At 40.7% G+C, this 14,977-nt stretch overlaps 1 protein-coding gene across 1 annotated transcript in view; it reads right to left on the reverse strand.

Annotated features, from left to right (window-relative positions):
- LOC124787179 (telomerase-binding protein EST1A) overlaps nucleotides 1-14,977 on the reverse strand; it is a 323,132-nt gene that overhangs the window by 106,313 nt on the left and 201,842 nt on the right. Inside the window, 1 exon segment of the mRNA XM_047254319.1 lies at nucleotides 5,313-5,458. Within this exon segment, the coding sequence (XP_047110275.1) occupies nucleotides 5,313-5,458 (146 nt within the window).

Consider the following 14,977-nt stretch of genomic DNA (forward strand, 5'->3'; position numbering starts at 1 on the left):
ACACGTCCGTCCACATCAAACCCACCAACAAGCAACAGTACCTCCATTATGACAGCTGCCACCCATTCCACATCAAACGGTCCCTTCCCTACAGCCTAGGTCTTCGTGGCACACGAATCTGCTCCAGTCCGGAATCCCTGAATCATTACACCAACAACCTGAAAACAGCTTTCGCATCCCGCAACTACCCTCCTGACCTGGTACAGAAGCAAATAACCAGAGCCACTTCCTCGTCCCCTCAAACCCAGAATCCCCCACAGAAGAACCACAAAAGTGCCCCACTTGTGACAGGATACTTTCCGGGACTGGACCAGACTCTGAATGTGGCTCTCCAGCTGGGATACGACTTCCTCAAATCCTGCCCTGAAATGAGATCCATCCTTCATGAAATCCTCCCCACTCCGCCAAGAGTGTCTTTCCGCCGTCCACCTAACCTTCGTAACCTGTTAGTTCATCCCTATGAAATCCCCAAACCACCTTCCCTACCCTCTGGCTCCTTTCCTTGTAACCGCCCCCGATGCAAAACCTGTCCCATGCAACCTCCCACCACCACCTACTCCAGTCCTGTAACCCGGAAGGTGTACACGATCAAAGGCAGAGCCACGTGTGAAAGCACCCACGTGATTTACCAACTGACCTGCCTACACTGTGATGCATTCTATGTGGGAATGACCAGCAACAAACTGTCCATTCGCATGAATGGACACAGGCAGACAGTGTTTGTTGGTAATGAGGATCACCCTGTGGCTAAACATGCCTTGGTGCATAGCCAGCACATCTTGGCACAGTGTTACACCGTCCGGGTTATCTGGATACTTCCCGCCAACACCAACCTATCCCAACTCCGGAGATGGGAACTTGCCCTTCAGTATATCCTCTCTTCTCGTCATCTGCCAGGCCTCAATCTCCGCTAATTTCAAGTTGCCGCCACTCATACCTCACCTGTCTTTCAACAACTTCTTTGCCTCTACACTTCTGCCTCGACTGACATCTCTGCCCAAACTCTTTGTCTTTAAATATGTCTGCTTGTGTCTGTATGTGTGGATGGATATGTGCGTGTGTGCGAGTGTATACCTGTCCTTTTTTCCCCCTAAGGTAAGTCTTTCCGCTCCCGGGATTGGAATGACTCCTTACCCCTTCCCAAAACCCATATCCTTTTGTCTTTCCTTCTCCTTCCCTCTTTCCTGATGAGGCAACCATTGGTTGCGAAAGCTAGAATTTTGTGTGTATGTTTGTGTTTGTGTGTCTATCGACCTGCCAGCGCTTTTGTTTGGTAAGTTTCATCATCTTTCTTTTTAGATATATTTTTCCCACGTGGAATGTTTCCCTCTATTATATATATATATATATATATATATATATATATATATATATATATATATATATATATATATATATATATCAATATAATGGAAGGAAACATTCCACGTGGGAAAAATTATATATAAATACAAAGATGAGGTGACTTACCGAACAAAAACGCTGGCAGGTCGATAGACCACAAACAAACACAAACATACACACAAAATTCAAGCTTTCGCAACAAATTGTTGCCTCATCAGGAAAGAGGGAAGGAGAGGGGAAGACGAAAGGAAGTGGGTTTTAAAGGAGAGGGTAAGGAGTCATTCCAATCCCGGGAGCGGAAAGACTCACCTTAGGGGGAAAAAAGGACAGGTATACACTCGCACACACGCACATATCCATCCACACATACAGACACAAGCTTGTGTCTGTATGTGTGGATGGATATGTGCGTGTGTGCGAGTGTATACCTGTCCTTTTTTCCCCCTAAGGTGAGTCTTTCCGCTCCCGGGATTGGAATGACTCCTTACCCTCTCCTTTAAAACCCACTTCCTTTCGTCTTCCCCTCTCCTTCCCTCTTTCCTGATGAGGCAACAATTTGTTGCGAAAGCTTGAATTTTGTGTGTATGTTTGTGTTTGTTTGTGGTCTATCGACCTGCCAGCGTTTTTGTTCGGTAAGTCACCTCATCTTTGTATTTTTTTATATATATATATATATATATATATGATATGAATATAATAGAGGGAAACATTCCACGTGGGAAAAATATATCTAAAAAGAAAGATGATGAAACTTACCAAACAAAAGCGCTGGCAGGTCGATAGACACACAAACAAACACAAACATACACATAAAAAATGTCTGCTTGTGTCTGTGTATGTGTGGATGGATATGTGTGTGTGTGCGAGTGTATACCTGTCCTTTTTTCCCCCTAAAGTAAGTCTTTCCACTCCCGGGATTGGAATGACTCCTTACCCTCTCCCTTAAAACCCATATCCTTTTGTCTTTCCTTCTCCTTCCCTCTTTCCTGACGAGGCAACCATTGGTTGCGAAAGCTAGAATTTTGTGTGTATGTTTGTGTTTGTTTGTGTGTCTATCGACCTGCCAGCGCTTTTGTTTGGTAAGTTTCATCATCTTTCTTTTTATATATATATATATATATATATATATATATATATATATATATATATATATATATATATATATATATATATATATATATAATTTTTTTTTCCAGTTTCGTTTACGAACAACATTTAAAGCAAGTTTTACTTTCAAGCCTTTCGTCTGCTTTCGTGTAACCATGACGCGCAATTTGTAGTGCCAGCACTGTAACTGGCAGGCGTGCCTTGTCTCCCCCCCCACACCCCCCCAACGGCTCCACTCCCCTCGCCAGCCAATGCTTGCTTCCTCCTCTCCCCGCACTCCCCTCACAACTCTGCCGTCTTACAGTTAATACACTGTAGTTCATCCATATAAGGTAAGGCCTAATACAAACACAAGTCAAATTTTTGATTCAGGTTTCCTGTGACTAACATTTTGGCAACTTTATGTATCTTTTCCTTGTAAATCAGTGACATTATAGTACTGAAAATTGGTGTGCAATTACTCAATACTATAGTGAAACATTCTTGGAAAGAATTTTTCATTTACTACAATAGTAAGAGAACAGCCGTAAGCCCTACAACTTTATTTGTTTGTTTGTGTTTTTTAAGCTTTCAGGTTTTCGAATTACGTCCCCAACACAATCAGACAAACCTTTTCATCCCGTCTGGCAAGTCTACTCTGAGCTGGTGTTCTGGATGACTTTCCTGAACTCTCCCCATTTCCTAAACCTTTCCTGTTCTTTTCCTTCATTCATCTTTTTCTTCCTCTACAACCTTTCTACTAGAAAGAGCCACTGCCTCTGAAAGCTTACACATTACTTAGCCTTTAAATATGTTTTCTCCTGCCACCACTTGGTGGGTGGATTTAACACACAAACTTACACAGAGCAGGGGGGGGGGGGGGGGGGGAGGGGGGGGCTGTCATCTCCGAGCAGCAACAGCATGTTTGCAAGTGCATCTCAAGTAAGCAGTGATGTTTGCTATGGCTGATGTCTTTCACTTGGCATTGAAGTGTTGCTACATCAGCTATCCACTCAGTTAAAGGCAACGCGCAACCATGGTGGGTCACTTCACAAGTGCTAAAATGCTGCACATGTAATGCAATGTTGGAAGCTGTTGCCATCAGGTATGGTGGGGCCATGAGATGCTATGTCCACAGGTCACTTTAAATGACCAATGACTGTACTGTGGGTGACAACATGTATTGTAGCCCTGAATTTACACTCATGTCTTAACCTAACAACAACCTCTTGATGTGCAATGTACCCAAGAAAAATTGTGGTCAGCAACTCGCAGCATTATCACGCTCACTTTGCATACGGCTTTCAAAGCTGACTTGTATAAGCAATTAAAGACAGAAAAATATTCAGTTTCAGCTCCTAAAGTGAACTGTAACTTCTCACTTTTCTTACACGAGCTTATGCAATACTGATCAATGAGCAGTCCTGGATGGAACTCATTTGCTGCTAATAGGCAACACATGCAGATCCCAAAAGGAAGAAGAATGACAGCATGAACAATAAGAGCAAAGAGATAAAAGTTCATACAACGATGAAAATGATACAACAAAAGATTAAAAATAAAAAATTAGATTCAAACCAATTAATGTAAAATATCAATTTAGTGGATTTAAAAAAGTAAAAAAAAAAATTATAACCTGCAATATTCTAACCCACATACCTCTATACAGTCGACTGTGCTGCGGAAGAGATTGAGTTTATGTTGTTACATCTGTGTGTATACAGAAACAGCAGCAGCTTTTAATCTCTGCCTTCAAAAGGTTTTGTTTTGCACTATTTCGCAAGAAGTTTACCTACTGCAGGCCAGTCTCGGTGATGATAACTGAATATCCAAACACAATGTGAAGAACAGCCAGACAAGGAATTCGGATTTGACTATTTCTTGTGACAGTTTGGCAACAGCGAATGGTTCAAGTGTGACTTTGAGCACTCTGATTGGAGGAATACACTTCCAACATATGAAGTATCCTCCAGGCGGAGGACGGGGAGGGGCGTCCAGGCAGAGGACGGGCAGGGGCGTCCAGGCAGAGGACGGGGAGGGGCGTCCAAGCAGAGGACGGGGAGGGGCGTCCAGGCAGAGGACGGGGAGGGGCGTCCAGGCAGAGGACGGGGAGGGGCGTCCAGGCAGAGGACGGGGAGGGGCGTCCAGGCAGAGGACGGGGAGGGGCGTCCAGGCAGAGGACGGGGAGGGGCGTCCAGGCAGAGGACGGGGAGGGGCGTCCAGGCAGAGGACGGGGAGGGGCGTCCAGGCAGAGGAGGGGGAGGGGCGTCCAGGCAGAGGAGGGGGAGGGGCGTCCAGGCAGAGGAGGGGGAGGGGCGTCCAGGCAGAGGAGGGGGAGGGGCGTCCAGGCAGAGGAGGGGGAGGGGCGTCCAGGCAGAGGAGGGGGAGGGGCGTCCAGGCAGAGGAGGGGGAGGGGCGTCCAGGCAGAGGAGGGGGAGGGGCGTCCAGGCAGAGGAGGGGGAGGGGCGTCCAGACAGAGGAGGGGGAGGGGCGTCCAGACAGAGGAGGGGGAGGGGCGTCCAGACAGAGGAGGGGGAGGGGCATCCAGGCAGAGGGAGAGGGGCGTCTGGGAGGAGGGGTGTGTCTCACAGAGGGTTGTGCTGAAAGGGAAGAGGTGTGTTGTGTGGAGTGGATGGGGTGTGCTGGGGTAGGGGAGCTAGGTTGTGTGGCCATTTCCTTTATAACAAGTAACTCTCTTGCAAAGGAGTATGAAGTTATCTTTGTTTGGTATGTTCTTTTACAACTCTCATTTCTTGCCTCTTTACATAAAACTAAATCTTAATAACCATCCTTACTGTTGTTTCCTTTTATAATTAGCAAAGCAAATATATAAGACAGAAAGATCAATAAGGAATATAGCATTACTTGAGTGTAACACTTACCTTTGAGCTGTGTGTTTTCAATTGCAAACATATTGAGCGCCAGCAACTGTAGGAACCTATTGGCATTGAGTGGTACTGGAGAATGCTGTAAAAGTGCTCGAAACTCCCGCAACATCTGAACTGCCGATTCCTGGAATGTTTCCATCCTGCAAAAATGTATTTTTCACTTTAAGTATTAGGAATTATGGTATGATCTTAAAGATGAATATACATTATGAAACAAAACCTTCTTTCCTCTTTTTTTCCAGTTCATTTAAGACTAATTTTGTTAGGTTTTGTATGGCACTGTCCATTTAGTGACAACACTGAAGACTCTGAGTTACACATTTCACTCAAGTATGATGATGAAGACAGTTATCAACAAAAATAGATACTTTAAAAGTAAAATAAACTCTAGTATCTGTATTATAGTTGACACAGTGTGATATAATTTGGAAGAAGGATAAATTCCTTCACAGGACTGTAGGCAAAGATAATGAAAGTCAGTGTAAATTTAAATTCAGATGGCAAGATGTTATACAAATGAAACTATATGGTTCCACAAATGTTTTCAAGTCTCAAATTTCTATGCTGTATACATCCAGACTGAAACCTTGGTAAAGATTTTCATTTGTCACTTCATTCTGCATATATAGATGATGTATAGTCAACTAAATAAAACTGTTCTCACAACATTATAGACGGAAGTATAGGGTGTTGACAGTGATTGTGAAATAGGGATTTAAACGACAGTGCTAGATGCAGTCTGAACTAGCTGTTAGCATGACTAAGCAAGTAAATCATGGCTGAAGTGAGTGATTATCAGTTGGTAAAACAGAGATCAGATGTGCCATTGGGCTAATATTTTTTTATCCCCCTCGTCACATCAGGCAACGGCCTTTCTGTAGCAGGTTCTCTCATCGTAATAAGTACAACACTAGTGTATATTATTTGCAGTCTTCAAGACAACTATTGTAGTATGAGCTAATAAAAACTGTATCACTCACAAAATTTAAAACTAACTTTATCATAGTTATGTTAAGGGCTTTCCTTTTATAGGATTGAGAGAATATGATTATTTTGAGGAGAAAGTGAATTTAGATGAATCAGAATTCTTGAAAAACTTTATCTTTTATGTAGCTTGTATTTCAAATGTAAGCAAGAGTAAATAATCAAATACTTCTTCAGTTTCCTGGCTTAAATAAAACTGATAATCATTAATTTTTCCTGAAATATCACATTCAAATGTAAGCAAAGGCTCAACAGCAATGCTTTTGGCCTTTTACTCTGCAACACTAAAATTCATTCTCTCATTAAACTTTGAACACCATCAGGTCCAGATTAAGTTCTCAAAGAAGTAACAGTCTCTATACATAAAACTCCTATGAGGAGTAAAAGACAGAATGAGAAAGCAGATGCAGCAGAAAAAAATCACTCAGATGAAACTGAATAAGAGAGAATAACTGTTTAATAATGAGCTAATAAACTCTGGCGTCAACGTAACATGAGGGTCATTCACAAAGTAAGTTCCGTTTCTATTTCTATCCACGGCAGCACTATGATCGCAGTTCCTAGCAAGCACGGCAGTTACTCTGACTCAAGGAGAAGATACGTACGCCATTTTCAGATCGCTCCTGCCTTCGTGCGCTTTGTAGTGGTTCTTTATAATGTCAGCTGTAATTGAAAATGCCGCCGTGTGTGGAATGAGGTCTGTGATTTGTTTTCTAAATGCAAAGAAAGTTAAACCAAAGGAAATTCATTGGCAAATCTGCGAGGTTTATGGACAAAATGCTATGAGCGATTCAATAGTAGAAGATGGGTCAGACTGTTCAATGAAGGACGTGATCAAGTGCACAATGAAGAACGAAGTGGTTACTAATGAAATGGTTCACACAATTGAAGAGGAGATTAAGCTCAACTGTAAGTTACACTTAGTGCCCTTGCTATGGAAGTTCCACAAATCTCATGATCACTACTTCATGAAATTGTTACTGAAAAACTGAAATTTTGAAAACTTTGCTCACATTGGGTACCCAAAATTCTTACTGAACAACAGAAAAAACAATGGATGGCCAGTGTACTTCAGTTTTTGACACACTACAATGAAGAAGGCACTGGTTTTCTTTCTCGGATAGTCACAGGGAATGAAACTTGGGTATCTTACGACACCCCTGAAACAAAATGGCAGTCAATGGAATGGATGTGCACCATTTTTTGGGACAGAAAAGGCATTTTGCTGATTGACCACGAGGCCAAACAATCAATGCACATGGTTACTGTGAGACCATTAAGAAATTGCTCGGTGCAATACAGAACAAGTATCGAGGATTACTGTCAAAAGATGGTTTTTTTCCCACGATAATGCCTGACCTCACATGGCGAATGTGACCAAACAACTCTTACAGGAATTTCACTGGGATGCATTTGATCATCCTCCGTACAGTCTGGACCTCACTCCTAGCGACTTTCATCTCTTCTTACATCTAAAATCTGTCCTTGGTGGTCAACACTTCAACGATGATGACGAGCTGAAAGAACATGTTACTACATGGTTGAGATGAAAGGTGTAGCAGAATCAATGGAGTCAGAAACGAAGTTTTTGTTCCTGAGAAAGAAAAAGAGAAAACACAAGGAACTAAACATTTCAGTCATTCATTTGATTGAGGACAATGTTCAGAGTTGCAACCTGAAGAAGAAGAAGAAGAAGAAGAAGAAGAAGAAGACACTGAATGCGTATTCTGCAGTGGTACTTTTTCTTAAAACTATAACAGAAAAATGGACATAGTGCTTGGAATGCTACCCTTGGGCTCCCAAAGAATGTTAACTTGAAAAAGAGCTTTCTTATGCCCTGATAGCACTTTTTTAGTGCAATAAATGTAGAAAATGTTGGAGAGCCAGTAAAAAAGAGAATTCTATTGTTATTGTTTTTACCTGCACTTATATTGGTTGATACTAAGGGTTGTCTCTGATTGCCTCACTTTAGGACACCATTTCTATTTCGATTCAAATAGACTTGTTTATGCTCTTTCTCAAATTTGCACTATTAGGTGTTGATAGCACGAATTCAATAAATACAATTTAAAGTAAAATGAGTTCACCTATAATTCCAATTAACAAACATACACTTACATCAAATGTTGTAACATAAAGCAGAGTAATGTGAGATGAGGGAAATTTCAAAGAGGCTAGTATGAGGTTCATCCGCCACTGCCATGGATTACCTGCCTCACTGGACGAGGCATGAAGGTGGTCAGCCTCCGGAGATACATCCCATTGCCACGAGACTTTATCATGTACACAGTGCTACATCCCACAGTTGAGTCAGGTGCGCAATAGGCTGTTGTCAGCCATGACATTTCATTGAGCCTCATTATTTTTTCATGTGATTCAAGTCTGGCAATCAAACAGGCCACTCGACCAAATCAACATCAGCATGTTGCGAAAATTATTTCTGAATGATTCGACTCATGCAAACAGGTCACTGGTGTTGCTAGAATTGAATCACTTCACTGGGATAGGGCACCCACCCACTCAGCACCACTGTATGTTTCGTGATGTACACATACTGACACGTGGCAAGTTGACCATAAAATCTATGAAGTATTCCTGACCCATCTGACGACATCTATCCCCATCATGAGACTGTGATGCATCCAACTTGTGGGTATTGCGCCATGTACTGTGCTCCGGGTGGCCTGTAAATCATTACCAGACCCTCGTTCAACGAGCTAAAGATTGACTCATCTGAAAAGATGATGTGATGCCAGTCACAAACTACATCCAATTCAACAAAAGCAAGCCTGAAACAACTGTTTTATTAATTTTTTAAAGTACCGGTGCCCTCTGCATGAAATCACTAATGCTACTTCAAGACACAGACATCTAGTGAATAACTGAAGTACTTCTATGAATGAAGTGCATTGTAGCAATCACTTACAGTGTTCAAAGTAATAGGTGGTGTGGAGATTGTGCTACATGATAATAAGATATTGTGAAGTGTTTCTTTTTAAAGTGATCTTACTGAGGAGATCACTGTCAGTGAAAGTAGTATACCTGAAGTTATTGTAATGTAGTTTCGACTTTGTACTACTCTATTATGAGTGGTTTCCAAATAAAACTACTGGAGCAGTATCACCTGAAATTTATTAAATTTTGGGCCCACTTTTGCTTGTTATTTAGGATGATAATTTGTTTCAGGCATTATGATTTCGTGAAAGTTTTCAGATGCGTGATTATGTCTAGGAAAAATGCAAAATTGCTTACAAATGTTTGTCAGGAAATGACAATGGTTGAAAACTTTATGTTGCAATGGCTCAAAGATGAAATTACAGCCTTAAAACAATTGATTGTTTGCTTTTTGTCAATTTCTTCTTATCCTCATTGCTTATTATGATGATAAAGATTATTTTTGTGAAATACAGTGGAATCTTATTAGTATCTTCCTCATTATTGCATTTTGCTGCATAGTACGTCCATTTATGGGAACCCCAGTCCCAACTGCATTAAACACTTGTTAATGCAGCTCATTTACATGTTCTCCTTTCCCAAGTAGGCTGGGCTTGATTTTACTGCATATGCCCAAATTTGTCCATTCCATAATGTCTTGTTGATGACAAAATTTCATTTCCTGCAGAAGACTGGCTGCAACCCATTTGGTAAAGAAAAAGTGTAACCTAGAAGACTTTAACAGCAGTGACCATTGCAATGCCTGATAGGTTGAAGTTACTGACTAATGTTTTTAAACCTGATCAGAAAATTCGTACCAAATGTAGACAAGAAATGGGCCAGAAAGAATCATCCCACCAGGATAAGCAAGAATCACCGTCCACTGAAGACATGGATGTAGTTGCTTTACTGCTAATACTTCATTATCATCACTTGGAGAGTCACCATTAAAGGTTCAATGGATCAGCGAAAGGGATTCAATGGGATACATGAAGCGCAAAGTTCTGAAAGCCCAAGATAGCATTACTACGGTAACTGTCACAGCTGCTTGCGTGAGTCACATAGATATTGCTCAAATACAAACAGAAGAGTGCCAAAAATTTAAAGATATGGATATAAGAACTTAATATGGTCCCAAACAGCTGGACTATTGAAAAAACGGCTAAAGAATTTGCTCTTTCAACTAAAATGGAGAAGAAGTCGAAGAAACTAAAGATAGAAGATGGGATTTTGGCAACAAGTGCAAATGGGAAAAAGCTCAACGATAAAGTAAAACAAAATGTCCTCCGTGTTTTGAAGATGATGAGTTTTCTCGTTTGTGCCCAAGCTAACAGGATTGTGCTCCAGTAAAAATAAATAATAAATAATAAAAAGATTCAAAAGCAGAAACATCTGCTCCTTTGAAACCTGAAAGAAATGTTCATTGCTTATTGTATGCAATATGGAAATCAACTGAGATTCTCAAAATTTTGTAAGTTCTCCCTGAAATGATGTACTGCAGTTGGCACTTCTGAATCACATTCAATACGTGTATGTGTAATTCATCAAAATGTCAAATTAATGTTGGCTTCAGAAACATCCATCCAAGATGACTACAAGCTTTTGAGGGAAAAAACTGTGTGCAGTTTGGAATCAAAAGATTGTATGCTGCAATGGTGTGTGGAATGTCCAGGAAAAATACAGCAAGAGGCTTTTCTCGAAGATGATTTAAAAGACTATAACCCTGAAGAAACAATGTAATACCAATACCATATCCATACTGACAGACACACACTGGAGACATGTCAGAGAACTGTTGAAGATTTCATGGAGACACTGATTTTGAAAATTACTGGTTTAAGGAGCCATCCTTTGTGACAAAACACTAAAGCTTATACCTTAAGCAGCTAAACAGAAATCATGCATTGGGGGAATAGTCAGGCCACACTACATCCATTAGTTATCTATTTTGGTGACAAAGAATGCCACAGTACTAGCATTTGTATGACCAGTGACTGTCTCCATCATCATACCATTGCTGTCCATGCCTTTCAAATAAAGTTAATAGAATATTTCACATGGACAAGAAATGTCCTCATCAGCTTTATGCACCCACATGGTTGTGCTCATTCCTTGCACTGGCCAGCTGCTAGAGACACCAGCTGGATTCCTGAGCAACATATTCATGACTTTAGAAGCACAATCACCATCGTCATCAGGAAGACAAAACACTTTTGCTCAACCTATCCTTGACAAAACTGTAGAACTATTTGATCAAAAATGGAACTGACTCTTAAGTGTTTTTTGTTTCGCAAATTTACTGTGTTGTGTATTACACTTGTTTGATGGCATATGTTAAATTAATGTTCGAAACTGATTTATATACTAAAAAAAATTAGTTGTGGGACTTACTGAGCAAAATATTTCACTTTTCAATCTTCTCGAAGTGCTAAAATAATAACTTTTGAAATGTATTCATACCCATCAATACGCTAGATCCAGAAATTGAACTACGAGGGTGAGTCAAATGAAAACCTTAAATATTTTTTTAAATATTATTTATTGTGCAGAAGTGGTACAAAGCTGTATCACTTTTCAACATAATCTCCCCCACACTCAATGCAAGTCCTCCAGTGCTTACAAAGTGCATAAATTCCTTTAGAAAAAAAATTCTTTTGGTAGTCCACGCAACCACTCGTGGACCGCGTGGCATACCTCTTCATCACAACAGAACTTCTTTCCTTCCATCGCGTCTTTGAGTGGTCCAAACATACGGGAATCACTAGGGGCAAGGTCTGGTGAGTATGGTGTATGAGGAAGACACTCAAAATGCAGGTCTGTGATTGTTGCACAGTGTGGGGCCTTGCATTGTCATGTTGCAAAAGGACACCTGCTGACAGCAATCCATGTTGCTTTGATTTGATTGCAGGCTGCAGATGATTATTAGGAGATCTGTGTATGATGCACTGGTGACAGTGGTCCCTCTAGGCATGTAATGCTCCAAAATGACGCCTTTTTCATCCCAAAAGAGAGTCAGCATAACCTTCCCTGCTGATGGTTCCATTCAAAACTTCTTTGGTTTTGGTGATGAGGAATGACGCCATTCCTTGCTCGCTCTCTTCATTTCCGGTTGGTTGAAGTGAACCCAGGTTTCGTCCCTAGTAACGATTCTTGCAAGGAAGCCATCACCTTCTCATTCAAAGTGTCGAAGAAGTTCTTCACAAGCATCAACACGTCATTCTCTCATTTCAGGAGTCAGCTGCTGTGGTACCCATCTTGCAGACACTTTGTGAAACTGGAGCACATCACGCACAATGTGGTGTGCTGACCCATGACTAATCTGTAAACATGCTACATTGTCATTCAGTGTCACTTGGCGGTTTTCCTTCACTATGGCTTCAACTACTGCAATGTTCTGTGGAGTCACAACTCGTGCCTGACCTGGACAAGGAGCATCTTCCACTGAAGTCACACCATTTGCAAACTTCCTACTCCATTCGTAGACTTGCTGCTGTGGCAAACATGCATCACCATACTGAACCTCCATTCATCGATGAATTTCAATAGGTTTCACACCTTCAGTACGCAAAAACCTTCCTGGTGCAAGTCGCAAGTGGGGTGGCCATCTTTATACTGATACTGCGACGGTATGTGTGCATCTGCACTATGCTGCCACCTACAGGCCATTCTGCACGCTGCTTGTAGCACGCTTACCAACTTACAGGATAACTGCAAAAATTTCAATTTGTTATTACAAATTTAAGGTTTTCATTTGACTCACCCCTGTATATAGCTTTGAAAGCTTAAGGGATGCTCTTTCAAGCTGTAACAAGAAAAAGAGGATTGAACCAGACACAGTTGGGATATGGTACTACACACCAATCCCATTTTCCAAAATATAAATTCCAAAATATAAATTCCAAAACAAGACATCACTGCGAATTATCATTACAACAACAGGAGCAGCGAGCTAGCCAGTGACATCACAGGCATCACATGACTTGAATGGAGCGTTTTTGCAGGCGTTCGAATTATTTGAATTTCATTTCCATTTTTATAAAAGAATACCAAATTAAACAGGAAGAAAAGCTTGTTGGGAGCATACAAATGACATAATCAATCTTTTAAGACAATTTCTGGAAAACAGTCTTTGTTCATGTACAGTACAGTGTGACTTCAGTGTCCGAGTAATTCTCAGTGCTTAATTTTCTTTTTTGTTTTGAAAAGGGAGCCAGTATGCCATGAATAAGAAAATAGTGAGGCATTTCACTAATGAAGAGAAGTGGAACATTATTCAGGAACTGGACAAAAATCCACACATCAAACATGTTGATGCTGCACAAAAACTCAACATTCCCCCGTTTACATTAAACACAATAGTAAGCAAGAGAAAAATAATTGAAGCTGCATGTGTGGAAGGAGGAATCAGCAAAAGAAAAGTGTGCTTGACGATCAGTTTCTAGAACTTGAAAGTTTCCTGCTGAATGGTTTAAGCAAACTCTCACAGTGTAAACTCCAGTTGATGTGGTACTGTGGTTCATGCTAAAACTACTTATTTGGTACAAAAGTTTGAACTCAAAGATTTCAAGCCACTCAATGGGTAGATTGAGCAGATTAAGAGCCGACAAAATTTAGGGTATAAAATATGCTCGAGGTACAGCAGAAAATTCAGCAAAGAGAGACTGACTGTTCTGTCATGTTACAATGCAAGTGGAATAGAAAAGTTGGTGCCACTAATACCTGGCACAGCGGAAAGTTCACAATGTTTCAATAATGTGCAGATGTTCCAAAAAAAAATATACATCTAATACAAAAGCACTGGTAATGAGAAGTATATTTGACAAATATTTGCACAATTTGGATACAAGGTTGGGTGTCAGAAACAGATCAATCGTCCTCTTTATTGACCAATGTGCAGCACATCCTCAAGATGCATCGTATCTTCGTAATACAAAAATAGTGTTTTTTCCTGCCAATTGCACAAGCCACCTTCAGCCATTCAACCAAAGCATTATAAGATGCCTGAAACAAAAATACAGGCAAGTTCTTTTACAGATGAGGCTGGCCTGTCTTCACAGTAAAATAAGAAAGGTGACGATCTGGGTTGCTATATATTTTATGAGAAATGTGTGGGATTCTGTGCAAGAAATCACAATATCAAATTCTTTTCAGAAGGTCGGCTTTAATTGTATACTGCCCCTTACATGAGAGATCACATCAGAAAACAATGAAACTGTAGCTGAACAATGGCAGCAAATAATGGGGCCAGATGAAAATACCACATGCCTTAGTTTCGATACTTATGCTGAGCATGATGAAGGTGTTGCTGTCTGTCAGTCCATGACAACTGATAAAGTGTTGCAGGATCAGATGGCAGAAAACAAGAAAGTGAAGATGCGGATTGAATAGGCCCTTCACCAGTCCCCACGATGTTAAAAGCTATTGAAGCCATGGACACAATTAAACTTGTGTGTTAAGCTTTGAAGCTGATAAAGTAGTGCTGAAAGGTGATGAAGAGTTGAACGAGTTAATGAAGATAGTTATTGCAATATGTAAATGAGGGCTGAAGAAACAAGCAACTACTGACATATTCTTCAAATGTCTGTGAAGACAAGACTATGCAGTGTAGTGTAGTTAATACCGGTAGTTTTAGCAATGCCATTTTATATTATCAGTAGTCATTCACTAATGGGAAAAAGTAAAATGAACAATGATGCTTTCTTTTAAGAACATCTGTGTAAATTCTGCCTCGCTTTGTGAAT

This window comes from Schistocerca piceifrons, chromosome 1 (genome assembly GCF_021461385.2).
Source record: "Schistocerca piceifrons isolate TAMUIC-IGC-003096 chromosome 1, iqSchPice1.1, whole genome shotgun sequence".
Taxonomy (NCBI): domain Eukaryota; kingdom Metazoa; phylum Arthropoda; class Insecta; order Orthoptera; family Acrididae; genus Schistocerca; species Schistocerca piceifrons.